This window comes from Pteropus alecto, unplaced genomic scaffold (genome assembly GCF_000325575.1).
Source record: "Pteropus alecto unplaced genomic scaffold, ASM32557v1 scaffold45, whole genome shotgun sequence".
Lineage (NCBI taxonomy): Eukaryota > Metazoa > Chordata > Mammalia > Chiroptera > Pteropodidae > Pteropus > Pteropus alecto.
This window is the reverse complement of record NW_006442491.1, coordinates 16,320,079-16,347,774: the sequence shown is the minus strand read 5'-3', so window position 1 is coordinate 16,347,774 and position 27,696 is coordinate 16,320,079. Positions and strand designations below refer to the sequence as shown.

Below are 27,696 nucleotides of genomic sequence, written 5' to 3'. Positions count from 1 at the left end.
AATGGTATGAGCCAGAACCAGGGTCTGGGATGACTATGACGATCTGGGTACAGGGAGCACGATGAGTGCTCTCAAGTCCTGTCCCCTGCCGGCCTGACATGGCTGAATGGTCAGTGCAGAGCTCCTGAAACTAGAGTCCATTTTCACATACTGTTGTGCTACCCAGGGACCCCAGTTCTACCCTCAAGACAGAGACAAAAGACCTAGGGCTCCTGGAAGAATGGCTAAATTCTCAAAAAAAAAAAAAAAAAAAGCAGAGTAATTGAAAAGAAGAAATCACAGTAAAAGCTAAAATCCTAATATTCCATGTTGTCGTGATAAAAGATACAAAAGTGACAGGTGGGATTTTATATTTTAATTAATTTTCTAATTAGGCTTGATAGCTAGAAGGTTTATCTAAATCTGTTCTAAAGAAATTTGAAAATCTAAAGACACATAACCTTCCTGGGCTACATAGTCCCTCTTAAGTGACAGTGGAAATCCCACTTCTTTGATTCCCAGGTCAATCAGGAAGACAAATCCTGTGGGTTTAATATTTGGCATTTGGTATAAGGAAGGATAGAGAGAACATTAAAAAGAATACATGTAGCATTTATTAGACACTTGCTATGTATTTCCCAACATGTGGCATGGGGAGAGAAAATATATAAATTATGATCCCTATCTTTAGGAAACCTTATAACGTATAGTTGGAGAGAAAGGGCCTTCGTATACAAAAGTCATTATATGACATATGAGTACATTTGCATGGAGTCATCCACAGCTGCCCACCTAGTTCCCAGTGACCAAAAGCTCAATGGAATTAAAGCTCGGGCAGTATCCACAGAACAGACTATAGGTACAAGATATAACTTGTACCTATACATACTGCAACCAGTGGCTAGATGTCCAACATCCTCTCATGCACTGCTTGCCAATCTTCTTCATGTCAGGATGTACTGGAGCAACTGGTATAGAAAATCTAGCTCCCCCAAGCCACCCAGGGACCAACGTATCTCTAAATGATTCCTCTGGCCCATCAACGTGTCCCCAGTGCATGGTTGAGAAAGTTTTGCTCTGACTACCCCACTTCCCTGGAGACTCAGGCACTTGGTATTTTGTTTTTGTTTATTTTCACAGGCTCCTGTTAAGGGCATCAACACAGGCCTCAGAACCCTTAGAAACCACTAAAACTTGTTGGTTGGTCTATGTTAAAGAAGGCTTGTCCTCAGCTCTCATTTCCAGAGGTCAGAGAAATCTCAGCCACTTGGAAGAAGCCTTCCTAACCTTAGGAAGAGGGGTCTCTCCCTAGCCCCTAGTAAGACTCTGGACTCACGAGGGCCTAGACATGGGAGTGTGGGTGTATTGGGCCTGGCACAGCTGCCTGGGCACCCTTGGAAAGCACGGGCCCCACCACTGCTGCTGGTGGAACAGTTCTGAGAATAGACCAGTTTCCTCAGGTAAGGAATGGGCTGCCCAAAGCTCCCACCTCACTCCTACCTCACCCCTTACAGATGTCCCTTGATAAGCCATCTCCTGCCAGCTGACCTGTAAGAGCTGTGCTTACCGTCTTCACAAAGTATAAGCTATCTTCACTGTCCAGAGGCACGATTCTAGAAAAGGAAAGAGATGAGACAGACATTCATTGCATTTACAATGTTTTTTTTTTTCAACTTGGCAGCAACCCACAGACCCAAATTTCTCTCAGGGGTTTTCAAAATATTGGGTTGCATGTTATGCAGAATTAGCACATAGGCTACTTGGAGAGAACTGGGTCTATGCCCTGCCCTCACCCCTCAGTCTTTCACTGGGAAGCACTCAGGGAACAGGATCTCAGCTGAGCAGAGCCAGCCCCATGCCCAGCCCCGGAGTGATGCCACTGCCAGGTGTGGAACTGTGAGACCACCGCCTTAGCAGTTACAAGGTAGCCTTTCTTCTCTTTTTGCTTCTAAAACTTGCCCAAATGAGGATGCACCACAAACATATACTTACCTTCCCTGATTATTCACAGCATGTATATGAAAAGTCATCTTGGAGCTGCAAACACAAAACAAAACTAAAGTCAGTTTGCTCTTGCTGACCACTGGGCTGGCGCCCTCCCCAGACACTTGCTGCTGCACTGCACCTGTGCTGAGCCCTCACAGAACACTTGCCGAGTGTGAGGTCACAGTCTGACTCCAGTCATGTCCCTGCCTCTGTATAGATTCTCAGGGCTGTCTTGATTCTTGGACAGAGCAGGAGAGAACAGTGTGACAAGAGTGTTGCCCACTACTGACTAGGAATGACCCTCTACTGGCCTGGGGCCTCCTACCCCAGAGCCCTGACATTCTGTCCTGATCTTCCTCCTTTTGCATCACCTTTCGGTCAAGTTGCCATCCCTCCTTGAGGTCCAAGCGGAGGCCAGGTCCTGTGTTCTTCTCAGGAAATGATTTGTTAACCTGACACAGTTTATGGGTACTCAGTGAAGTGATCTTGTGGAGAGAAGGGAGTTGCACTCTAGGTGGAAGACTGGCCCTAGGAGATTCTCTCCCATTGCTTGGTGTTCTCTCTTGGTTCCTTCCTCCAGCTAGGGTGGTACTCCCAGGCTTAGGAGACCTAGGATTGGTAGCCTGCCCTGGAAAGGCTGAGTGACCTAGGCAAGGAAGGCCCCGAGGAAAGGAGGAACGGCATGACTATGCCATAAGCCATGCTTGATGGTAACAGAGAAGACCCCAATGAAATAGAGGCTAATATTTACATGCCCAATCACTCTATGAGGTGGAAAGATGAGGAAACAGATGCACAGAGAGCTCCCTATCTTGTCTAAGGTCACACAGCTGGAAAGTAAAGGAGCTTCCCCAAACTTAGGTCACCAGAGAAAGACAACCCAAGTCACTGCAAAACCACCCTCCCCTCTCATGGCCAGGGAGACAAGATCCAGAAGACCCAGAGGAAAGGAGACCTGAAGTAAGCCTGAAACCTTGCACCAAAGACATCTGGCTCTTTCCTCCACACCTAGGGCTGCAGAAATAGAATTCTTGTTAGATCAATTGATTGACTTATCTTTCTAAATACTCCCTCTCATTACCAAGGGCTGTAGATATAAGAAAATGTGAGGCATGGAGTCGAGGCACTAGAGAGCATATCCCAGAAGTGTTCTTAAAGAAACTCCCCAATACTGATGTCTTTTGTCTCCTTTGCTAACAGTGGTCCCCATATGCGACAGGGGGTTAAATGAATGAGATTCATGAAGGTTTAGCTGTGAAAAAAGACCACATAGAGAATCACTGTGATGTACCAGGAGTTGTGTGATGGAAAGACTGCCAGGAAGCCAAATATCTAGAGCGACTAGACCATGAGACACAGCTAGGCTCAGGGTTTCTATCATCTAAGAGGCAGATAAAACCCAGGGCAAGTCTCTTCTAAGCAGTGACTGTCTTCACATGCCCAGGACCCCTAACCCTAATTAATCTCACCACTCATATTCTCAGCTTCACCTTTCTAACCTCTGAACTGGGTCTGTCAAGTCTCCAACAGTTCCCGTATTGATCTGCCTCCCATTCCAGTATCAGGACATGTGTCTGACTCTCATCCGGCTCCTCCATCTTTGGCTCCTTGTCCTATCAAAGCCCTGATCATGAATGATTCTCTTATACATCCCATTATTTCACTGGAACATTTCTCAAAGGGAAATGGAATATCATATACAAGGGAAAAAAAGGTCTTTAAAAAACAAACATTAAAAAAATACCTGATAGAAAATATGAGCCATTGCTTACCGTAGGGCTGACTTAAACTGCAGTAACTCAAAGGAATCTAACCCAGAGCTGAGGGTCTGCTCAGCTACCTCCTTGGCCTGTAAAACCAATAACAAACCAGCAACAATTAGCTTTCACATGTGAAAGTGTGCACATCATCTATAGGAAGAGCCCGTCTAACATTATGCCGGGAGAACACTGTGCCCCTCCCCTCTACATGACTACTTTGTATACATCAATAGATTAAAGTGAAAACATTGTGTTAAGGGGAAAAGGCGCCTGTTTTCTTCAGGCTGGGTTCACAGGAAACACTTCCTTCAGGCAGGTGATCTGCCCATGATCTGCAGGCAGCAGGGATGGTACCACTGTGAAGTTTGGAAATGTGTTTTCTCCTCCCCTCTTCCCTGGCCCTGGGGGAGGGGATTATTGCCCTCAGTTTCTGCCCAATGCTAAGAATATTTGACTACCTAGAGTTACAAAAGATCAGTTAAAAAACAAAGATGTGAGAACTGAGGTCGGAACCGAACCCAAGTCAGTACCAGGAATTCAAGTTCAGTGAGGAGGGGAGATGGCAAGGAGCTGGTGACTAGGCTACAGTCTCTCTGATATCTACATCATACACAACCTTTCCAATGTCAAATGGCTTCCTTCAGGAAAGGTCCTATTGGCATTGGGAGGCATCAAGCCGACTCTTCTCATCTCCTTACTGGGTCAGATATAGGAATCCAACTCAGCAGGGCAGGTTAACCGCAAAACAGCAAGGAAGATAAAGGTCAGAGGACGAGAACATACATGCTTGTCTAGGAAAGGCAAGTCAGATTTTCTAATCTTTAGTTGTGTTTTTTTTTTCCTTCTAAACACTGAATTATCGGAAATCAAACTATGTAGCTCAAAACAACCTTACCTAATTTTATTAAAATTCACAGTAGAATAATCTGTATTTTTATTTTTTTAACCTTTAAAAGCCTTTAAAAATTAAACTATTAAGTAAAATAGTATGCTACAGAATGATTTTTCTATAACACCACCAGATATCTACAAAGAAGTGTTGATTAGTTGTCACTCATAAGACAAGAGGAGCTCGGTCCCAGGCAACACAGGCAGCAAAAGCTCAGCACTCGAAAGGTATCTTTGTCTGGTGCCAGCTCCACTGATGCCTGGCCTCACAAAACTGAGTGCTACAAGGTATGCCCACCCCCAAAAAACAAAACCAAAAAAAAATCCCCACCCAGACAGATAGAAAGTTTTACATTAAAACACATTCTAAGAAAAAAGGAACATGGTATTAAATTACCTTTGTTAGATTGGAAGTTTTAGCATAACATGCAATACCGGCCAAAACAGCCTCAATAACAGCAGCATATATCTGAGATAAGAGCCTACTTTAAAAACAGAAAATAAGGGTTAACTACAACATCACAAGGTTTCATCAAAAGCTGCATGCACAAAAATGACATTCCTTATGAAACTGATTTTTTAAACAGAATGAGAAAAGTGCAAAAAATGGAACTCATTGATTTCTAAACCTTTTAAAAGCCACGTGCCCCATCTGCTTTATACTTTTCTCTGTTAAACCATGATAAGAAAAGTCAGCTCTTCTTAATTCTGCTCAAAAGACCAATCCTTCCTATTTGTGATCCAACATAAGAAAACTATGTGGGCTCCCTGACCCCTCCATGTGCTGGAGCAGCTATTCGAGGTCCCAGAATCCCTTCAGTGTCTTGATACAGACTTCCTGCTTCTCCAAGGACCAACCTCCCCATGCCTGCTAAAGGTTGGCTAATACTAGATCCTCAGGGTGGGATACCTCAGGGGGTGAAAGAGATTACTCTGGGGATAAGACAGGCTCCACCTTCTAAGCAGCTTATCTGATTTAGAGAATAGAGAATGCCTCTGAGGTTTCCCTCCTAAAGCAGGGGCCCCTCGCTCCAATCTTGCTCTTTCTGACTTCTTGCTTCCCAAAGTTATGCTATATAAGAATGTTCTTTTTTTTTCGTTTTCTTTTTTCTTTTCTTAACTAAGTTCTAAAAGGTTCTTTATTGAAGGATTTCTCATACTTTAATGCATGGTGACTCTCCAAAACAAGGGACAAGAAAGAAGTGTTTGACTGCAGAACCCTTTTCAGGGCTTCCACCTGGGAGAATGTTCTTTTTTCTTTACCAGAATAGGACTGCCACCAAAGTCCCTGGAAAATCCAAGTCTGGTTCCCTTTAGGGAAGGGTTTCTCAATCTCAGCATTTTGGGTCAGATAATTCTTTGTTGTGGGATCTGTGCCATGTGTTAATACAATGTTTAGCAGCATCCCTGCCTTCTATCCATTGAATGCCAGTAGTACCCCAGTTGTCACAGCCAATGTCTCCACACATTGCCAAACATCCCTGGGGGTCGAGGAGGGGACAACTGGTAGGAATGGTGCAGTAAAATTGCCCTTGGTTGAGAACTACTGCTTTAGAATAATTATAGGGAGAGGGGGCTCATCCACAAGGCCCTGAAAGGCAAGGGAGGTGCCTGGCAAGAACCTAATAAAGCCTCATCTAAGAATATGTGTATTTTTAAGCCTGAGAGTTTTATAACAGGTAAAAGAAGGTGACAGGAGTTTGAAAGCAGGATGGAACACAGAAATTATCTGGTCTAAACTTCTCTCTTACAGAAGAAGCAAGTAGGGCCTCTTGGACTTCCAGCTTTAGAATAAGTTGTCCAAGGCCACAGAAAATTAGTCAGACTAAAACTCAGGGTTGCTCTCAGCCTGGTGCTTTTCTACTGGGCCACATCACATTAACGCCTTCAATTTCCTCCTTGGCTCCCTCACCATACCTCCACAATGTAGGTTAAGATATTTTTGAGTTGCACAGAAGAAAAAGGGACAGAAAAAGTACACACAACCAAATGATAGCTCCAAGGATCAACAAACGCTGAAGATTGTTGGCCAGGCGATGGCAGAGGGGTACACCCTGGTAGGAAGGGGCCAGGCAGGGACACTGCCAATGAACTTGGCCAATTCCAGGTAAAACCAGAATCCTCCACATTTTGACACTAAGAATGAAGCTTTATAGAGGCCAAACTCGAAGATATAAAGATGCCCTTCCTCCCTCTACCACCCAGCTTGATTCGAACATCACTCAGCAGCAACACTGGTCAGGCCTCACCTCTGCTTAGCCTTCTCCTCTACAGGCCTTCAGACAAGAGCTCAATACAAAGCCACCTGGCTACTGACTCATAACATGGCCTGGACAGAAGGTCTGAGATCCATGACAAGGGAAGGGCCTATTCTGTGCCTGGATGGCACTGTGTTGCGTTCACTGGGACACACCATAATGCCCAACTTCCACCAGCTCTGTGATTCAGAAAATCTCCTGATGTGGGTCCCAGCACCCCTTAATACCAGTCCCTAAAGCCTGGGCACCGGTGGATTTCATTTAGGTGAAATGTTTAAGGGTCCAGAATGAGGACCCAGAACAGTGGCTAAGCACAGCTGGCATAGATGCACAAGCAGGTACAAGACAAGACTATATATATACACACCAACATTTGAGAATGTGGTTGACTTGTTGATAAAGTGAGGAAAACCTACAGAAAAAATGGCATATACACTATAATTACAACTACCCAGAACGTAAATGTATTATTAAAAAACAAAACAGGAAGATACGCATTCAGATACTATTGCATAGTGCCAAAGAGGAGTAATTATGGATGATCTTATTTTCTTTTCTCTCTTTTCCAAGTTTTCTGTAGTGTGATTATATTACTTTATAAGAGGAAGAGACACCAGAGATCTCTCTCTTGCCTGAGGACACAGTGAAGTGATCTGCACCTCAAGGACAGAGGTCTCACAAGAAACCAACCCTGCTAGCACCTTGATCTTGGACTTCCAGCCTCCGAAATTGTGAGAAAAGGAAGTTCTGCTGTTTAAGCCACCCAATCTGTGATATTTTTGTTGTGGCAGCCGAAGTTGACCAACACAAGCACTCGTGGATTTATTTCCTGTCTTTGGTTTCCTGTGTAGGAGATGTCAACACTAGGACCTTCCTATGGGTACACAGCCTGAGTTCAGATCCTAGTTCTGTTCCATAAGCCTGAGTGTCAAATCCAGAGGAAATACCCTTCAGATCAGAAGGGGTTGCACAAAGAGTCTCCCAATGGGTTTCAGGATGCTTTATTTTTAGGAAAGCTCCCAATAAAAAATGCACTATGCAGAAAACATATTAAGAAGAGTTATGCCATTTAAATGCATGGATGTGCAGGCAGGAAGTCTTGAGTTCTGGAGAGAGCAGCAGATGGTAGAGCTGGCAGGGTCTCCAGCCCGGACTCCCAGCTTATAGACAGGGGCTGGGAACTTCCTGGGAAACTAGAGCTCTGCTCACCTAAACTAGATATCCTACCCACTGTTGATGTCAGGAGGTACACAGAACAGCCACAACTTCTGAGTAATTTAACTTTGAAAACGAAATAAAACAGAAATGAAGACTTACATCTGTTCAGTTTTCTTGGGCAGCTTGTTATCATCACCTGTGAAAGAAGACCTAATAAGAATATGACAAGATCACAGGAGATGCAAATACTTCATAAGGAAGCTATAATTTCTTAATTTAATTCAAAGGAGATGTCAAGAACTACATTTTCTTTCTTTTAAGTTAAATATTGTATAAGCACAAATGACAATGAAACCTAGCTTCTCTCAGTATCCTCTTGGACCTTCCCTGACATTGAATTTGACAACCCACTTGGAATCACCACTAAATCCCAGAGACACATACAGAATCTGGAATGTTTTTGCTTTAGTTTAAATTTTTTTAAAATAAGAGTATAAATAAGCAGGCTCAGTTCTGCCTCTTTCTTCATTTCCTTAGTTATCTGACCCAAGTCATGTTTCTTTCAGGCTCACATCACAATATCCAGGAGAAAACCTGGTTTCTAATATACTGTGGAGCAGTGCTGAGATATTCATTCTTTCTAGAGGTCTTCTTCATGTCTCTTTGGATCTCTGCAGCTTCTGATTACCCCATGGGCAGCCCCCATCGGCCTTTCTGGATGGCCCTGCAGCATGTACCCCTTACTCCTGTAAATGTTCCCAGTTCATAAGTAACTTCCTGCCATGGCCTTTCTTCACTTTTCTCACAAAAAGGATTGTGCAGGCACCTGGCTGAGTCATCCGAACTCCCACTATAGCCCACACCTCCTGTTATCTCCAACTAGGACTAATTCATCTTTGCCTTCCCTCTGATGCTGAGCACACGGTCTAACACATGGTTAGACCTGATATATGTTGAGCCAATAGTTTTTCCGCCTGAAATACATCCAGTGAGAAATGTATTAAGCACGTCAACCTTCCACATGCAATCAGAGGAAGCTGGAGGCCTATAAATTGAGCATCAGGAGCTTCTGAGCAAAGTAGTAAATCATGAGTCCACTTCTAGTTCATGAGAGAAATTATTCATTAAGTTAATGACAACTTACAGGAACTTACCCAAGTAAGGAATGTGAGTAGCTCCAAAAAAGTATGTTCTTGAACAACCAAGGGGTCCTTTTGGTGAGACACACTGTACTACCTGGATGTCAGAAAAAAATAAAAACAAGAAAGGAGTGGGGAGTTAGGTGTGTACTGCTAAAGAAATAAAAAGTGTATTAGTTAATGGAGATCAATTTTATCTTACCAACACTTGATTTATTATTTTTTAAAGATATAGGGGAAATAAGTACCTTTAACAGTTATTATTCCAAAGGTAACTTATATGCTTGTGTGAGTGCATGTGTGTTCTTAACCATGGTTACATTATGAAGTTGCTATTGGGCACTTAGTCAACCCAGAATGAGAATGAATTCAGAATTTAGCAGAAAAAGAAGGGAAAACGTGCTTAGATTTTGACTGCCATTAATACTCTGTCCAAAACTTTCACAATAGGAACTTTGGCTGACATGATAGGCAGATGTGTGGGGCAGCTACAAATTCAGGAAAAGAGGGTGCTACCTGGGTCCACACTTTCCTTTGTATTTCATCTCCATACATAGGCCTTGCAGAAGAGAAAATGTAAGTTTTCTAGATTAGAAAATTCTTCTTCTTCTTCCTTGTTTAAGTGTCCATTTATACAGAGGTGGAATGGTGTCCTTTTCTCTTTTGAAAATCCAACATCTCATCAGGGTTCCTAGGACACATGTGCAAAACTCAAACATGCCACAAGAACTAAACTCACTATTTTGAAGTATACAATTCAGTAGTGCACTAGTTTTATCATTGTGTTCTTCTGTCCTTCTTAATGTTCCAAGATTCCTTCTTTTATCACTTCCTCTCTATTTCGACCAAACTTCCTTTAGTCATTCTTTTAGGTAGATCTGCTGGCAACAAATCCTTATTTTTCCTTCATCTGAGATCACTGATATAGTTTTCTAGGTTGACAGTTCTCTTTCAGCACTTGAAAAATGTTGTGCCACTTCCCTCTGGCTTCTATGATTTCTGATGAGAAATTCATTTCCATTTGAATTTTCCCCTGTAGGTGGGGTATCATTTCTCTCTGGAAGCGTTCAAGATTTTTTTTTTTTGGTCTGTACTTTTCATAAGTTTGACCCTGATGTGTACTGGTGTGGATATCTCAGGATTTAATCCTGTTTTGAGTTCACTAAGCTTATATTTGCAGGTTACACAGTGGTTTTTTGTTTGTTGGTTTGCTAAATTTGGGGACTTTTCAGCCATATGTTTTTGAAAAATTTTCAGCCCCATCCTCTTTCTCCTCTCCTTCTGATACTCCAAAGGCATGAATGTTAAGAATTTTTGTGATATTCCCACAGATCTCCAAGTTTCAACTTTTTCAGTCCATTTCCTATCTGCTATTCAAATTGGGTAATTCCTATGGTTCTCTCTCTAAGTTAATAATTCTTTACTCTCTTTTCCATTCTGCTGTTAAGTCCATTCATTGAGTTTTAAATTTTGATTTTATTTTTTGGTTCTAAAATTTTCATTTGGTGTTTCTTCATATCTTCCACTTCTTTGCTGAAACTTGCTATTTCAAAATTTATTTTGAAAGCGTTTGTAATTGCTTATTGAAGCATTTTATGATGGCTGTTCTAAATCCTGTCTGTTAACTCTCACATTTGTGTTATCTTAGTGTTGGGATCTGATATTTGTCTCTTCTCATTCAGTTTGAGATCTCTAGTGATTTTTCAATTGAAACCTGGACATTAGTAGTTTCCATAGAGTTTTTAACATATGTTTATAACTAATCTAAGTCCACCTTCAAATTATACAAGATAATTATACAATATCAAGTCCACCTTCAAATTATACAATATCACTTTATATGTAGTACAGGTACCAAAGTATCTGTACTATGGTACAGATGGTATCAGAGTAGTATTATTTTCTGCCTCCTATCCTTAATGAAATTGCTGTCATTCATTTCACTAATCTATATGCTATATTCACCTAATACATTGTTATAATTATGTTATCTTTTAGATTAAGAATAAGAAAAATAAAAGATTTTACTTACTTTGATTTATTCCTTCTTTGACACTCTTCCTTTCTTTATGTAGACCCATTTCTGATCTATACAATTTTTAACACCTAACTCCTTTTAACATTTCTTGCAGAGCAGGTCTGCTGGTGATGAATTCCCTGTTTTTCATTTGTCTAAGCAAGTCTTTATTTCTTCTTTACTCTACACACACCTTTTCTTTTGAATGACAATTTTGCCAGATATAGAATTCAGGTTGGTGGGTTTTCCCCCTAACACTTTATTGTTCTCTTCTTGTTTGCATGGTTTTTGATAAAAAGTTCACTGTAATTTTTGTCCTTGCTTCTCTATAGATAAGGTTTTTTTTTCTTCTGGCTTCTTTCAAGATTTTCTCTTTATCTTTGATCTTAAATTTGAATATGATAGGGGTATGTGTAAATATTTTAGAATTTATTCTGCTTAGTAGTCTCTGAGCTTCCTGGATCTGTGGTTTTGCATGTCATTAATTTTGAAATATTCTCAGCCATCATTACTTGTTAGTCCAGATACTTCTTGTGTTCCTTTCTTTTTCCTTTCCTTCTGATATATTCCCATTACATGTATATTACTTTCTTTGCAATTGTCTCACAGTTTTTAGGTATTCTTTTCATTTTTTTCCTCATTGTTTTTCCTATTTACATTCCAGTTTGGGAAGTTTCTATTGATCTATCTTCAAGCTCACCAATTCTTTCCTTGGCTATGTCCAAAAGCATTCTCCATTTCTGTTATAGTGTATTTGATTTCTAGCATTTCCTTTTGATCCTTTCTTAGAGTTTCCATCTCTCTATTTACAATATATATCTATTCTTACATGCTGTCTACTTTTTCCATTAGAGCCCTTAAAATATTAATCATAATTATTTTAAAATCCGTCTGGAAATTTCAAAATATGAGTCATATCTGAGTCTGGTTCTGACGGTTATGTTATCTCTTCAGACTGTTTTTTCTTGCTTTTTAACATGCCTTGTAATTTTTTATTGAAAGCCAGACATGATGTATCAGGTAATAGGAACTGAAGTAAATAGGCTTTAGTATGTGAGGTTTTATGTTAATCTGAGAGGGAGTTGGCTTGTGCTTAATGTTTTCTGTAGCTGCAGGTGCTTCAAATTCCTCTAGTGTTATTTTATTTGTTTCCCCTACTGTCTTCGGGTTTCCACAGAACTCCTTAGTCTGTATGTTTAAACTCTTCAGCAGCAATCCCCAATTACTACATTGGAGACCTGTTAGTGTGCTGGTAAGGTAATGGGGAAGGGGAAGCATTCTATAATCTTATGATTAAATCTTAAGTCTTTTAGTGTGCCTGGGCTATGACCTTTACAAGTGTTTAACTTTTTTCTCCTCCATTAGGTAAGACAGGAAAGCTAGAGTGTGCTAGAGTCAGGTAAATGTCCTTCCCTGAGATGGGATGAGATTCTGCTAAAGCCTTTTATCCTGGAGAGTAGGCCTTTGTTATGGAGGACTTTGTTATGGTCACTGTTACATTTCAAAATGATTACTGTTGTCCTTCCCCAGACAGAATCATGAGGAGATTTTTCTTGGCTCTTCACTTTATGTGTAGTGAAGTCTGACTCTAAAGAGAATCTGACAGGATTCCTTGAAGTTAAACTCACAGATGTGAGGGGGTCCCTTTATGACTGACTGTCCCACAGGAGTCTCTCACTCTCACATTAGTCCACATTTGACCTCTAGGAATTCATCAAAATTATCATTTAAGTGTGGCTTCTGCTCCAGGCAAGCATGTATTGGCTGTGACTCTTTGAATTCGCTTGTTTCTCCAGATTTCAAGTGGCTTGACTGCCTGGTGCTTAACTGTTTTTATTATCAATTCTCATAATGAGTCTCAGAAAAGTTGCTGATTTTCAGTTTGTTCAGCTTTTTTCTTGGAAAGAGGGCAGGAATGATTTACAAGTTCTTTCCACATTATAGCTGAAACTAGAATTCTTCTCTGGATCTTATTTAAGTCTTGTGTTTTGGCAGACATGAAGTCTAGGTTCTCCATTCAGCCTCTATTGACACCTGGTTTGAGAGTGTGTGTGCACATGTGTGTGTGCGTGTGTGTGTGTGTGTGGTGTTCGTTTTGTTGGTCAGGTATGGGTTCCCCTGTATGCCTCTGTTGATAGCATCCTGGCTTGGGAGGGTGACAGACACCATGGGTAAGGGGGTGGCTTTGTTACTGCTGACCCTCTATTGGCTTCCAATGGTACTACCCCAAGGAGGGGCACACCCTGGTACTGCTGGGTGGCAGTAAAAGTCCAGGTTCCCGTGAGGTCTTCACTGATACTCTGAGGTGTGTGTGGTGGGGAGGGTTCATTCCTGCCTGGTGGGGATGAAAGTCCTGGCTCCCCACTCAGCTGTCTTTGATGGTACCCTGACAGAGGTGGGAGTGAGAAGATGGCATCCCATTGTATGTAGCCTGGCAAGGGTGAACCTTCTAGGCTCTGCACTGAGCCCTTGCTGGCAGGTGTGGGAATGGAGATACAGTTTTTTCCTGAGGGGTCTGGCTGGAGTAAAGCAGCTGTTGTCTAAAAGTTTTCTTTCTTGCTAGGTTGCCCCTTTCCTGGTCCTCTGGCTGAAGAGAACAGACTTTTCTTAGGACTTTTTATGTCTGTGCCTAATGGCATTTCCAGGTTGCCAGCTTCTCCAGTATCCAGTCTAGGATATACAGAAACCCCAGAAAACACATTGTCATTTTGCTCCTTTGGTCCTGAGCCAGTCTACCTTCCTCTACCTTTTACAGTCTTCTTGTGTTTGTTTCATACATAATGTCCAGGACTTTTTGTTGTACTTACAGAAATAGGGAAAAGTATGTCTACTCCATCTTTCCCAAAGCAGGTATCAATTGTCTCCTTTAGTTTTGATTTAATGTGTACAGTCAACAAGCTTACACAGAGAAGCCATTTGGTATGTTCTGTGTATTTCAAGAGTGCTCTGGGGGTGTCAAAATGGAGCCTGAGCCCTCCCTTTATGGAGCAGCAAGATCCTGATGGCATATCCATCCAAGCAGCCCTGCTGGCTTGGAGACATATCAGGAGCCTCAGTCCAGAAAGAACTGGGTCTCATGTTCTCCCAATACAAATTAAAAAAATAATAATGCTTTCCTGATTGTCAAAAACATTTTGAAAATGCTTAAACTTCCATTATGATAGCAGACTTTTATAAGCATTAGTCTCATATTTCAGTCTAATGTTTCCCTTAGAAGAATGTGGCAGACAATATACAATCAAATGCGAAAATCTGTTCCCTGGCACCCTTAATAAAAGGACAATGATCCTCAAGGTTTATGTCCTGAAATGTAAGTCAAGACAACAAACTTAGGCTTGAAATTACTATCTATTTTCAAAAAAATTTAAAATTCTTATTCTACTACCAATGTTACTCTTAGAACTTAAAGGAGTTTAAGTTGTAAGTGAAGTACTTTTTAACCTTTTTCCTTCAAACATCTGAAAATAAAATATGATGCTTTCAAATCATATCATAAAAATACAGTCAATTTCCAATAATTTTTTTTCACTGCAAAACAACTTTACGTTCAAGGTTAAATCAACACACTAACTGGAAAAGATTCCTTTTTCCAGCTCCCCAACTCCCTAGTTGATAATAAAACCAATTAAGCACGAGGTAGTCAAACCACTCACCATGTGTTTGGCAAAGCTCCCACTGGGACCAGTGTTGCGTACCAGGTGCCCTTCAGAGGGGAAGTTAAAGCTGCCAGCATTCAGGTTTTCTCGTGTGGAGTGATTACCAAAGAGAACGAATGGCTGCCTATTAGGGCTAGAGTGGCAAATTAAAAACATGATTAGAAAAGAGATTCCTGGCCAGGGCAACTTCCCAGTGAGTGAGTTCTCAGACTTTTCTGAGTGGCAACCTGTAGTCTAAGCAAAGTGGTCAGTACAGTCTAACTAATGCTACTTGCTGGTTGGAAAGGGATGCCAGATGTCTCTGACTCCTATAGGACCATACAGATCAGTCATTTAGAGACGTAACTAAACCTAAGCCAGGATTTTATTTTCAGCTTGTTCTATTTCTTGATGAGAAAGTTCCATAAGTTTGCAGTGATGGGCAAAATCCCAGTTTCATAAAATAGCATTTTAATTGAATGATAGCAGTTGTGATATTCAGACTACAGACAGATAATACAGCCATTAGCAATTCCTGCAGTAAATTTCAGGGAGGAGGAGGGTAGGGTTATAAATGTTTTGCCACCACAGCTACTTGCCCCTGTACCCATTTACCCATTTCCTTTTTCTCTCCTCTCTTGGCTAGATTTGTCTTTTTTTTTTTCCCCCGCTCATTTCGCAGCCCACTTCACTCAACCCTCTCACAGTCAATTCACTCAAATTCCTCTGGCAAAAGTCACCAAATGCCTTTCATATAACATACAGCAAACTCAATGGAGAGCCTTCAGCTTGCCCTTCCCTTGGTCTCTCAGAAGCACACACCCTCCCCCTACAAAAGCTGTTGTTTCTCGGTCTCCCTCATCAGTCATCCTCCTCCTTTAAATGGCCTCTGAATATTCCTAAGGTTTACCTTCATTTGATTGCTCTCTCCTCTCCTCTCCTATGATCCACCCCTTTCCACTTCTTGCAGTAAATAAACTGGCATCAAGAACTAAGCCAGACCTGAGAAGTCTCCTTGACTTATCTTGCTCCCTTACCTCTAAATACAACCAACCAACCAGATTTCATTTCCATTTGTCCATTTCCCTCCAATTACAGGGCCACAAGCTTAGTCCATGCTGCCATTGTTTCTTTCCTGGATAAGTGCAAAGCTTCCATGCAGTTTTCCTGCTTCCACTCTTGCCCCCCTATAATCTAGTCTCCACACTGCAGAAAGAACGATCTTTTAAACATGTAAAGTCTGTAATGCCTTCATGTTATTTTCAGTAGAAGGGCAGAAGTCTTTCACATGACCAACAAAGCATGGTTTGGCCTGGCTGACTTCTTTAGGTCCACGTAAGGCCACTCTCTCCCAATTCCCATACTCTAGCCAAACTTATCTTTTATGTTCCTTATGTTCTCATCTCAAGACCACTGCTTTTCTCCCTTCTCTCAATTATCTTTATTCATCATTCAGATCTTCCCTGAGAGGAGGTTGCGCTCTCCAGTTACCGTCTTCACAGTACCATGTTCTTTTCTTCTTCATGGCACCAATCAGAGTTTGTAATTGTATATTTCTTTGTGAGGTTGCTTGATCAACATTTTATTTCCCCACTACACTATACTCTCCATGGCAGAGATCACATCTGGTTTATTTTTTAACCATGTATCTCTTGCTTAGTATGTTCTCAATAAATATTCAATGACTAAAAGATATTTTAAACACACAGTTTCTGCTATGGACCAAATGGTTGTGTCCCTATAAACCTCATATGTTAAAATCCTACCCCCTAAAGTGATATATTAGGAGAGAGGGCCTTTGGGAGGTGATTAGGTCATAACGGTGGATCATTCATCAATGGGATTATAAAAGAAGCTCCAGAGAGATCTCTAGCACTTTCTGTGATGTGAGGTTATAGTGAAATGACAGCTGTCAATGTGGAAGTAGGCCTTCGCCAGACACTGAATCTGCCAGCACCATGATCTTGGACTTCCTGGCCTCTAGAACTGTGAGAAATAAATGTTTTTTTGTTTATAAGCTACCCTTCTTATGGTATTTTTGTTATAACAGCCAAAATGGACTAAGACAGTTTCCTTTATCGTCTACCCTTTCTTTAAATTGCCCTTAGTGGATATTATATGGAAAATTCTTTGTATTTCCTTTCATCACTCTTAAAAATACCTCCTTAAGTGTCAAACAGGGGCTCTTAAAATAAACATGACTGATTTCTCTTCTGAAGCTTGATTCATCATAAAGGACACTTTGGGCAGAAAAAAATGACTCTGAGTCCCAGCCAGGGTAGTCTGTCTCACTATCAGACTGAATTGGAATTGGGGGAGAAAAGAGAGGAATTATCTACTTAATTATTCCCTGCTGGGTCCTCCTGATTATCATGACAAGAGAGGTGCTGAAGGAAACACAACAAGAAAACAAATGCAGCAACGCTCACTGCTCTCAGACTTCCTTAGTGCTGAACCTTTATGCCCAATCTCTTTTATTCCCCACAAACTACACTGTTAATCCTTTCCCAGTGGCTGATTCCTCTAGCTTTCCAGGACTGGAGATAGAATAAAAAGTTTTCTTTCTTTAAATTTCAGCAAGCTACAATGTTTTAAAAGTTACCTAACTATAAAACTATACTAAAAAATAAAAAAATAGAAAAGCATTGAAACAGACAATTTTACAGAATTTCTTACCCTGTGATGACTAAAGTTAACCTGTATTTTCCAGACTCTAGCTTCTGAACTTAGATGCTTTCCCCACTCCCCCACATCAATCCCATTTTCTCTATTACCATTCACCTTTCTCCTCAAGAACCTTACCTGTTTTCAGTTATATGACTGGAGATCATTCCATGACTAAAATAACTTCTAAACGGCTAAAAAAGAAGCCAACATTGTATATATTAAGATCACAATTTTATAAAACGATCACAAAAAACATCTCATGTATGTATGTATAAATATATACAGTGTGAGAAAAAGAGAGATGCATGTAGATTATTATAAGAACATGGATGGACACATGTGGATAGCAATACAAATTTGGGGACAGGTAGCAAAAAAACAAAAAACAAGCAAAGGAAAAAAAAGACAAAAGGCTGCAAAAGAAAAAGAAAGTAAAAGGAAAACAAGAAATTCTTGTCAAACTGTACAGTTTTTAACTACTGAAAGGAAACCGGAACAACTACCATCTATGGTTCAAGTTACTAACCATCTGGGAATTTTTTCTTCTATTAAATTTTTTTCCTTACATGTTTAATAGAGGAATATATATTAATTCTAATGAACTAATTTAAAATTAGCAATAAGGAAGAATCCAAGGAACTCAGAAGCACACTGACAGACACTTCTAGGAAACGCAGCACTTCTCAGCTTTGGTGGGCATAGTGCTAGGCTAAACACTAACGAAAAACTGATGTGCAGGGTCTGTGTCAAAAGAGTTCAAAATTTTAATCTCCTTAAATAATATCAACTGTGGTTTTCTTCCCTGATTAGATAACTAACATATGCTTATTTTAGAATACAATAAAAACCACAGACAATCTCTAAGAACTGTTAACATTCTAGTATATTTTCTTCAAATCCTTTTTCTATGGTACATCCATAAAATATATACAATTATACCAATGTTTATTAAATAGTCTTCTATTCTTGGAAATTTATATTGCTATTAACTCTTTTATAATGAATAATACTATAATGAACATAAATTTTATCTGAAGCTCTGATTATTTCTTTAATGCAGATCTGGAAATATATAAAATTATAGGGTAAAAAGGCAGATTATTTTTCAAATTATTTTTCAAAGAAGTGTGTACAGGTCCACTTACAATACATGAATGTGTCTATCTCAGGGTATCACCATAAACACTGCCTATTAAATATCCATTTAAACATATATTTGCCAAGTAGATAAATGAAAAATGGTACCTCATTGTTGTTTTATTTTACATTCCTTTGATTTTTTAATGAAGTAGTAGAATATTTCGGATATGTTCAATGGATAGTTGGATTTCCCTTTGGTAATTAACTGTGTATTTATATCCTCTGGATGTTTATCAGTTGGAGATTTGGTGTTTGTCTTACTAATTTATAAAAACTATATATTAAAATAATAATGGCTAAAAATTTAATGAAGATTTACCATGTGAACTATGATAGGCACTTAAATGTATTATCTCAAGTAATCCTAAAACAACCTATTCAGTTCATTCTATCATTATCTCCTCTCTAGAGATACACTGGCTAAGACACAAAAATTAATTAACTTTGTTCCAGGTCACAGAGCTACTGAGCTGCACAGCGGGGATTCTAATTGGGTAGTCATTTGGGAAAAGAAGATAAAATTAGATCCATATCTCACATCACACACACACACACACACACACAAACCCCAAATGAATTAGGGATCTAATTTTTAAAATTAAACCATACAAATACCAAAAGAGTGAATTCCTCTTTAACCTTAAAGCCTTTCCCTAAACAATGACTAAAATTCCAGAGACAATAAAATACTGATAAATTTATATAAAGATAAAAAAGTTTGCATGACAAAAAAATAAATAAAGCAACCGAGGAAATATCTGGAATATATACCACAGACAAAAAGTTAATAGCCTAAAAATACAAAGAATTCTTTAAAACTAAGGAACAAAAGATGAAACCTAAAACCTATTCTTTATAATTCAATTAACAATACTGTACCAATATTAAAATGGGAAAAAGACATGAAAATAAGCTATAAAATCACCTTCAAAAAATACAAATTAAAATAATACCAAGATACCATTTCTCATCTATGAGACTGTCAAAAATTAAAAAAGTATGACAACACATTCTATTGGCAATGCTGCAGTGGAACAGGCACTCTCATATATTGCTGGTGAGCATGCAAATCAGTATAACCCTTCTGAAGGGAAATCTGGCAATATCTAACATGACATATACACTTACCTGTTGGCCCAGTAATCCCATTACTAGGTATACAAACTTCCAATAATATGAAAATACATAAGCAAAGAGTTATTTACTATGGTACTGTTTGCAACAGCAAAATACTAAAAACCACCTAAATGTGCATATATAAGAAAGTTCTTGAATAAATAAGTCCACACAATGGAGTACTATGAATTATAACAAAGAATGAGGAGGACCTTAATGAAATGACCTGGAGAGAGTTCCAAGATATGTTGTTAAGTGAAAAAAGCAAAGTGGCAATGACTACACAGAGTATGCTACCCGCTTCAATGAAAGACAGAGAATATAAGAAAATACCCATGTATCTGATCATTTGTGCAGATGAGAAAGAAGAGATACACCAGAAAGCGAAGGAGATTTGTTACAGATTGGTAGTGGAGTAGAGGGGAAAGGGGAGGAAAAAGGGATGAATGAGAATGGGGTAGTAAGAAGCAAGAAGTAACAGGCCACTGAGTAGACCTTTTGAGTATCTATCACTCTTAGACACATAATGAGAAAAGAAACAAGAATCCAAAAAATTGAAAGAGGCATCAGTGAGAGATGAAACAACTTCAAGTGGCCTAATATAAAGGTAACCGAAGTCTCTGAAGGAAAAGAGGACAGAAAAAGAAATTGGATAATGGCTGAAAACTTTCCAAACTTAATGAAAACTGTAAATTTAGATCCAAGAAGCTCAACAAAACCCAGCACAAGACATGAGTAATATTACAGAGATACATTATAATCACATTACTCAAAACTAGTAATAAGAGAAAATCTTTAAAGCTACCAGAGGAAAAAAAGGCCAGTTAAATACAAAAAAAAAATACATGAACAATTGCTCATCAGAGAAAATGCTAGAAAGGCAGTGAACATCTTTCAGGTACTAAAAGGAAAAAACTGTCAACCTAGAATTTCTATACATGGCAAAAATATCTTTCAAAAATGAAGGTGAGATAAAGATTTTTTTCAGACATAGAAAAGCTAAAAGAATTAATCATCAGATTGTGCCACAAAAAATATTAAAGGACATCCTTCAGCAAGAAGGAAATCATATCAAATGAAAATCTGGATCTACACAAAGGAATGAAGAGCACCAGAAAGAGTAACTACATAGGCAAATAGGTAAGGTTTTTAAATTATTTAAATATTTTAAATAATATTTTAAATAATTAAAAATATAATTTAAAAAGATAACTTTTTAAACAAAAATAATAGTAATATATTGTGGGGTTCACAACATGATGTAAAAGTAAAATGCACAACAAAAATCAATTCCAGTTCTCAAGATCAGGAGTAGAGCCTGTTCTGGGCCACAGTGGAGAACAGAACTGAGGACTGGTAGTGCAAGCCCAAGGTAGGCTCAAGTATAAGCTCAAGATTGCTCTTCTGATCCTTCTTGTTGACTAATTTTTGGTACACTCTTGTGGCTTGGTTCTTGATTTAGATACCTTAGTTTACTCACGAAGTGGGTCTTAGCCTAGAAAGACAGACTAGCATTACCTAGAGGTTCAACTAACAAAAGTGTGCTACTCACATGTGGAGAATTATTTTTAGGCTTATTAACTAGTGCCAGTAGAATTCCTGGCTGACAGAGGCACCACCACACTGAAAAACGAGTTTCCTTGTAGAGAAGCTGGCACAGAAAAAAACTTTTTATAGAAGGGTCGGCATCGGGTTAAAAACTTCTTTACAGCGTTAGACAAAGCTTAAGGAAATATAACCCAAACAAATTAGGATTGGTAGTATAGTCTGGAAAAAAAAAAGTTTTTGCTTTTTTTTAATAAAGATAAAAACAACAAATAAACCAATTTCTTCTTTCCTTTTGATCCTTCCCATACATACCTCACCCGCCTGAGATTCAGAAAGTTCCAGCAGGAAAGGAATTTCTGTGTCAAAATTAGCAAAGAAGCTACTCCACTGATGTTCAAAAGCCACCAAATCCTGAAAAAAATAATACATTTGATCATTTAAAGGAAGTACTTCAGAAAACCAGGATCAGGAAAATGCATCTGATCTAATAGCAGACCATTTAAATGTTTTATAAGGTGGTAACATGCTATCAAGTGGATGAACCTTAAAAATATGCAAAGTAATAGAGGCCAGTTATAAAAGGCCACCTGGTATATGATCCATTTATATGAAATGAACAGAAAAGACAAATCTATAGGGACAGAAAGTAGAATAGTAGTTTGCATGGGGCTGGGAGTGGGAATGGAGATTGACTGCAAATGAGCACAACGAAACTTTCTGGGCTGATATAAGTGTTCTAAAATTTGGTTGTGGTGCTGGTTGCACAATTCTGTACATTTACTAAAAATGATTGAATTGTACACTTAAAATGGGTAAATATTACAGTATATAAATTATATTCTAATAAAGCTTTTTTTAAGGACAGTAATGGTCCCCTACTGCCTTACTTTAGCAACCTTTGTTGAAGAAAGGTAGTTATTTATGAGGCACCTACAGGACAATATGATATCTACTGCCAAAAGGGTTATATCAGTGAACCTCTGTTGAAGGACAAATTAGTTGACTTCAGCTAGAAGTTCGGTGGGGTCAGGGCTGGCCCAGAACCCTCTCCCCTTCACAGCCTCCTAGTTGCTGTGAGGGTGGGAGGGACTCTGCACTGTTCCAGAGACTTTTCTCCATGTGCAGCCTACCCGCCTCTCCCATCCCAGCTGCTTTTCAGCCTCCTCTTTGAACTCATTTCTGTTCCCAATCACCACACAATGCTTTGTGCTCCTAGTTTTTAAGGCATCATCGGTTAGCCAAAAAACACTAGCTACGACTTGCTCAAGATTCTCAAGTAACAACTGTCCTTCTTTTGAAGTTGCTGATAATTTGTACTTAAATTAGATAGTTGTCTTCACTGTCCATCTCACACTGTGTAGGTGTATGTATATTGGGAACCCAGCCTAGTGCTTTGCTCACAGCAGGCATCGTGTTTGTTGCACTAAAATTGGCTGGCCCGATCTATGTTCTCTTCCATTCTTCTCTTCTAGGCAAGGATACACAAGTACTTAGACCTATGGATTCTGTATTAGGCAGGCACTGACTCTACTTCTGGCCCTAGGCACAAAGCACAAGGGACCTCTATTGGGAATACTGAGTGTAAACAACATTCTCACATGGCTTTACTACTTGTTGTACAGATGAGCTATCTCTCTCTCTACATATATGGACATATACAAATATATGTGTATATACATATACACACATATGTACATTACATACAAATCACATACACAAATCTAAAATTGTCAATAGTTATGCAGGGGACAGTAGTGCTTGTATTGTTGTCTAGATGTTTTATATATAATGTGGAATAAAAAAATCAGGTATATGTGTATATACACACACATGTAGGCATGCATGCACATGTGGAGAGGGGGAGGGAGACAGAGAGAGAGAAAGAGAAAGAGAATGAATTTTCTAGTTTTGTCCACTGAAGCAATCTAGAAAGTGACCAAACCAGTAGCAATGAGCATTCCTAGCACCTAGATTGTGGTGCTAAAATACCATTTTCCACTCAAAAAACCCAAAACTTACTAGAGAAATGACCAAGTTCAGGTCTGAAACTGATTAAACCTCAATATTTAATAATCAGGAAATATGGAACGCCAGGGAGAAATGTTAAATTACATCATGGGAATACAATCAACAAAATCCCAATGAGGACAACTATAAGACAAATAATCTGGTTTCTTCAACAAATATATAGTGGTGAGGGGGAACAAAGAGATGGAGGAGGAACCTATGGATTAAAAGAAACCTAAAACACACATATACACAAACATGTAGGCAAAGCTAAACTATATGTTTATGAAAGCACATTTGGCTGCTAAAACCACAAAGTAATTTACCATAGAATTCATGACAGTGTTATTTTTAGGGAAGGAGGAAAACAGTGATGGATTTTGCAGAAAGCACTCAGATTGCATTTGGGGTAGCTAGCAAGGTTCTATTGCTTTGCTTTATAATAATTACTAGGTTATACATTAGTTTTATGTTGTTTTCTGAGTCTTTTAATAAAATCTTTAAAAACAAAATGAGTAATATATATTCATTATAGAAATCTCAGGAAATAGAGAATAAAAGTCATTGTTCACAGTTTGGAAAATATTCTCTCATCTATTTTTACATATGTATTTTATAAACACAAATATATACTTGTAACCGGGAATCTACCATTGCCTTGGTCAGACTGCCTTGCCATACCACCTCTGTGCCTTGGTCCAGAAAACCAGACCTGGTTTAAGATACTGACCCACTGCTATCACGTCCAATCAGTGACCTTAATCCTAGGTCCAGGACAGTCTTTCCACTTTAGCACTGGATGACCCCCACATGCCCTCCTAGACTCTGGGGAGAAGTATATCTCCACTCTTCCAACACTCTAACCACAGACCTTCAATATCTGTCCAACTCTTCTGGTCCCAGATCCGCTTTCCATTTCCAGCTGGCTGTCACCACAACTTAGCACTGAAAGTATGTTTAGATTCAGAAAGCTCTGTCCTGGAACCTCTGCTCTGTCTGTTACTGGCTATGTAACTGAGCAAGGAAATTAAGCTCTCTCTGAGCCTTAAATTCTATATGTGTGTAATGGGGTGACAACTATCTACTGTACAGAGATATCAGAGGAATTAAATGAAATAACTTGTATGCAGTGCTTATTATCAGGCCTTGCACACTACAATATCTACAATCTTTCTCAATTTCTCTCCCTTTACTGTCAGCCAGCCTGAGTTGGCTGAGAACATCTGAGCCTCCCCCTTGACTTTTTGACATTTATCTGCTCTCTCAGATACCCGCAATGCACATCCCTGGCATGGAAGCCATTTCTGAGGCTGTCCACCCCAATGTGGGTCTGTGCCTTGCCTGCTTGGCTCTGTCCAATCCCTTGGGCTTAGAAAAACAAAAAGAATCAATATAGTTATTAGTAAAGAACACATTTTATTTTGTTTTCTAACTGAATTTAGAAACAAGCTCAGAAGATATGTTTCCATTTTAATGGCCTACATGGTGACACCCACCTTGGTTAGTGTCTATAACAAGCAGCAAAGTTACACAGTTGAGTGGTTGCCATTCTCTGGTTATCTTTTAGGTGAAAAAACACTGTGCTTGGAGGATACATAAAAGAATATAGGCACTTTGCTCCAAGAAAACTTCCCTGAGGGAGGTGGATGTATCGGTACTAATTATATGAACTCTTAGATACTGCTTTCACCTCCATGCTATCACTAAAATGGAAGATATAATGAATTTTCATACTAAAAATAACTAGCATTATATATAAAATGTGTATGTATTTGTATACACACACACAGATCTTCCTAACTTCCTCCTTTACTTCCCTAGGCCCACTTTTAGATGAGGAAAATGAGGCACTGAACAATAAAATGACCTGACTAAGGAAGCAATACTAACGAGCAACAAAAGTAGAACTATACCTAGGTAAGAGATACCCAGAGCCTGTGTGCTTTCCACTAGACACACTATTCTCCAACTTTTCCCCAGCACAAACAGTGCATTTGTAGAAATGGATACTGTGTATGTACGTGGGACTGGTCAGCTGGATCTGAGATAAAGAAGGGAAAGTTTATCTATCTGCTCGGACTCTTCCAGGTCAAATCCATAAGACCAACCCAAATAGATATCAAGGTCAGATAAACAGGAAAGATCTGAAAACCTCAAGAACCGTACTAACGTGCTTTGGCCTTTGGCCAGTAGGGAAGAATGCTAAACTTTAGACGGAACTCTGGGCTCTAGGCTGGTAATGACAGTGGCTGTTCTCAGATGGCTCAAAGGCAGGGAGTGTGAGGGAAGAAGCTCAATTTCAATATATAAAAGTTTTAAGAATTACATAATATAATAAAAATGAGAAAGTAAAATAACAAAAATGACCAGTAAGACTACCACTTGAAATTTCAAAGACACTAAAACACAAATTGTTTTACAAAGATGGAAATATACTCTGCTTTTTTACTTTTCTCACAAACATACTTTGACCATCTCTAAATCAAATCTCAAGAGTCTGCATTTTTCTTCTGTGGTATCTACCATGAAGCATGGAGCTGTAGATCCCTCTGGCCATCAAAGAGCTGCCAGCAGTGATAGGCCAATGGGAATTAAAGCCTAGATGTCAATTCTGGCTGTAACACTATGGGTCTTGGCAAAGAACAGAAAAAGTATTTGGATGGTGGAGAGAAAACGGAGTTTTAGAGACATGTGGAGGGTCTCATCAAGGCGCAGAGCAAGAGAAAGGAAAAGAAAAAAAGATTTTAAGAACTAATATGGGTATGGTTTGGATCCCTTTATAAAAATTTTCTAGAGACACAAGTAATCACTGGAATTGAATTTTAGTTTCTTTTGGTTGTTGGATTTGGATTTAATTAACATTTCTAGACTCACCACAAAAGATCCTTGCACAAATTTATAGTTACTTTTATAAATACTTATTTTATCGTACTTGGGGTTTGCCAAGCCTCTTGAATCTATGGATTGGTGTGTTTCTCCAATTTGGAAAGTTCTTGGACATCATCAACTCAAATTTCCTTCCCATTTTCTCTCTACTCTCCTTCTGGGACTCCAATTATAACACTATGTTAGATCATTTGACAATGTTTGACAGATATTGGACACTCTGTTCCAACCTCTTGCTCTTTTTCTCTTTGTCCTTCAGTTTAGAAATTTTCTATTGACCTATCTTCAAGTTCACTGAACTTTTCTTCATTGCCGTCCAGCTTATTTTAAGCCAACCTGATAAATTCTTCATTTCTGATATAGTATTTTCCATTTCTAGATTTCCCATTTGGTTCTTTTTATAGTTTTCAGGTCTCTGATGAAATTCTTCATCTCTTCATGCATGCTATCCTCTTTTCTTCTGTATCCTTTAGCAGTTTTATTAGTTATTTTAAATTCCCCATTGCTTAATTCCAACATCTGGGTCTACTTCTATTAACTGTTTCCTTTCTTGACCATGGTCAAATTTCCTTGCTTCTCCATGTTTTATAATTTTTTTTTAACCAAGCCACACATTTGTATAAAAGAACAGTTAAAATTGAAGTAAAAAATATTTACCTCTAGGCAAGGATACACCTTATCTTTTGTTAGGGCACTAGAGTAGGGATCTAAATTAATTTGACATGTAATTGATCTGGATCTAGGTCTTACTGCATTAGTAGTTTGATTTAGTTCACCATTCACTTCAAATATTTTGAGGGTGAGCCAGTGTGATCTTTAGTTGAGACTTTGCTCAGAGCACTAGCAAGATTCTGGAAATCTCTGTTTTCCAGCTGAGCCACAAGCTCTTTGAATCCTGGACTATCTCTCCCTGCTTTATAAGCTGGTTACCAGCTGAGTTGCTAAGGAGTTCTCTTTGCTCTCCAGTCCCCTGGTTCTACATAGGAAGATCCCTGTCTTGCTGCCTTACTCCACATTTAAGTGGGCAGCTGCTTATACTTTGTAAACACATGGAATGCCTCCAAAGGGTTGCTCTTAGCTCTCCTGCTCCAATCCAGGTGATAGTTGAGTGTCAAGTACCTTAGGGTGGATGGGTCTCAGCTCTCCTGCCTGGCCCCTGGCCTTTGGTACACTACTCTGAACATTTGTGAAGAGTTATGGGATAGAGTTGATGGGTAGGCACTGACTCACCCACACACAACCATTAAAAGCTCTCTAATGAGTCAGGTGATTTCTACTTATCCCTGTCTATAATGGATTCCTCTTCCTTCTGCTGCCCCACCAAAAATGAGAACAACATCCTATGAGGAGCCCTACATTTTTGGGAACTGAGTTCTTTTAGCTTTGCGTCTTTAGCTCACTAACAGTTTTATTTTAAAACTATTATTTTGTTCCTTATTCAGATTATTTTGGTTGTTAGGGTGACAGCAATAATTTCTTTCAACTTTCTAACTGGGAGTGAAAAACCTGTTT

The 27,696-nt window shown here is 39.2% G+C and overlaps 1 protein-coding gene across 1 annotated transcript in view; it reads right to left on the bottom strand.

The window, feature by feature from the left end:
* The window catches only part of CUNH20orf194 (chromosome unknown C20orf194 homolog), a 103,478-nt gene that overhangs the window by 52,911 nt on the left and 22,871 nt on the right, over positions 1–27,696 (bottom strand). Inside the window, exons 8-16 of the mRNA XM_006922013.3 lie at positions 21,604–21,702; positions 17,623–17,678; positions 14,839–14,974; positions 9,184–9,265; positions 8,189–8,225; positions 5,011–5,098; positions 3,738–3,814; positions 1,972–2,016; positions 1,547–1,592 (exon numbers count right to left, since the gene is read on the bottom strand). Of these exons, the coding sequence (XP_006922075.1) occupies positions 1,547–1,592; positions 1,972–2,016; positions 3,738–3,814; positions 5,011–5,098; positions 8,189–8,225; positions 9,184–9,265; positions 14,839–14,974; positions 17,623–17,678; positions 21,604–21,702 (666 nt within the window). The remainder of the gene's footprint in view (positions 1–1,546; positions 1,593–1,971; positions 2,017–3,737; positions 3,815–5,010; positions 5,099–8,188; positions 8,226–9,183; positions 9,266–14,838; positions 14,975–17,622; positions 17,679–21,603; positions 21,703–27,696) is intronic.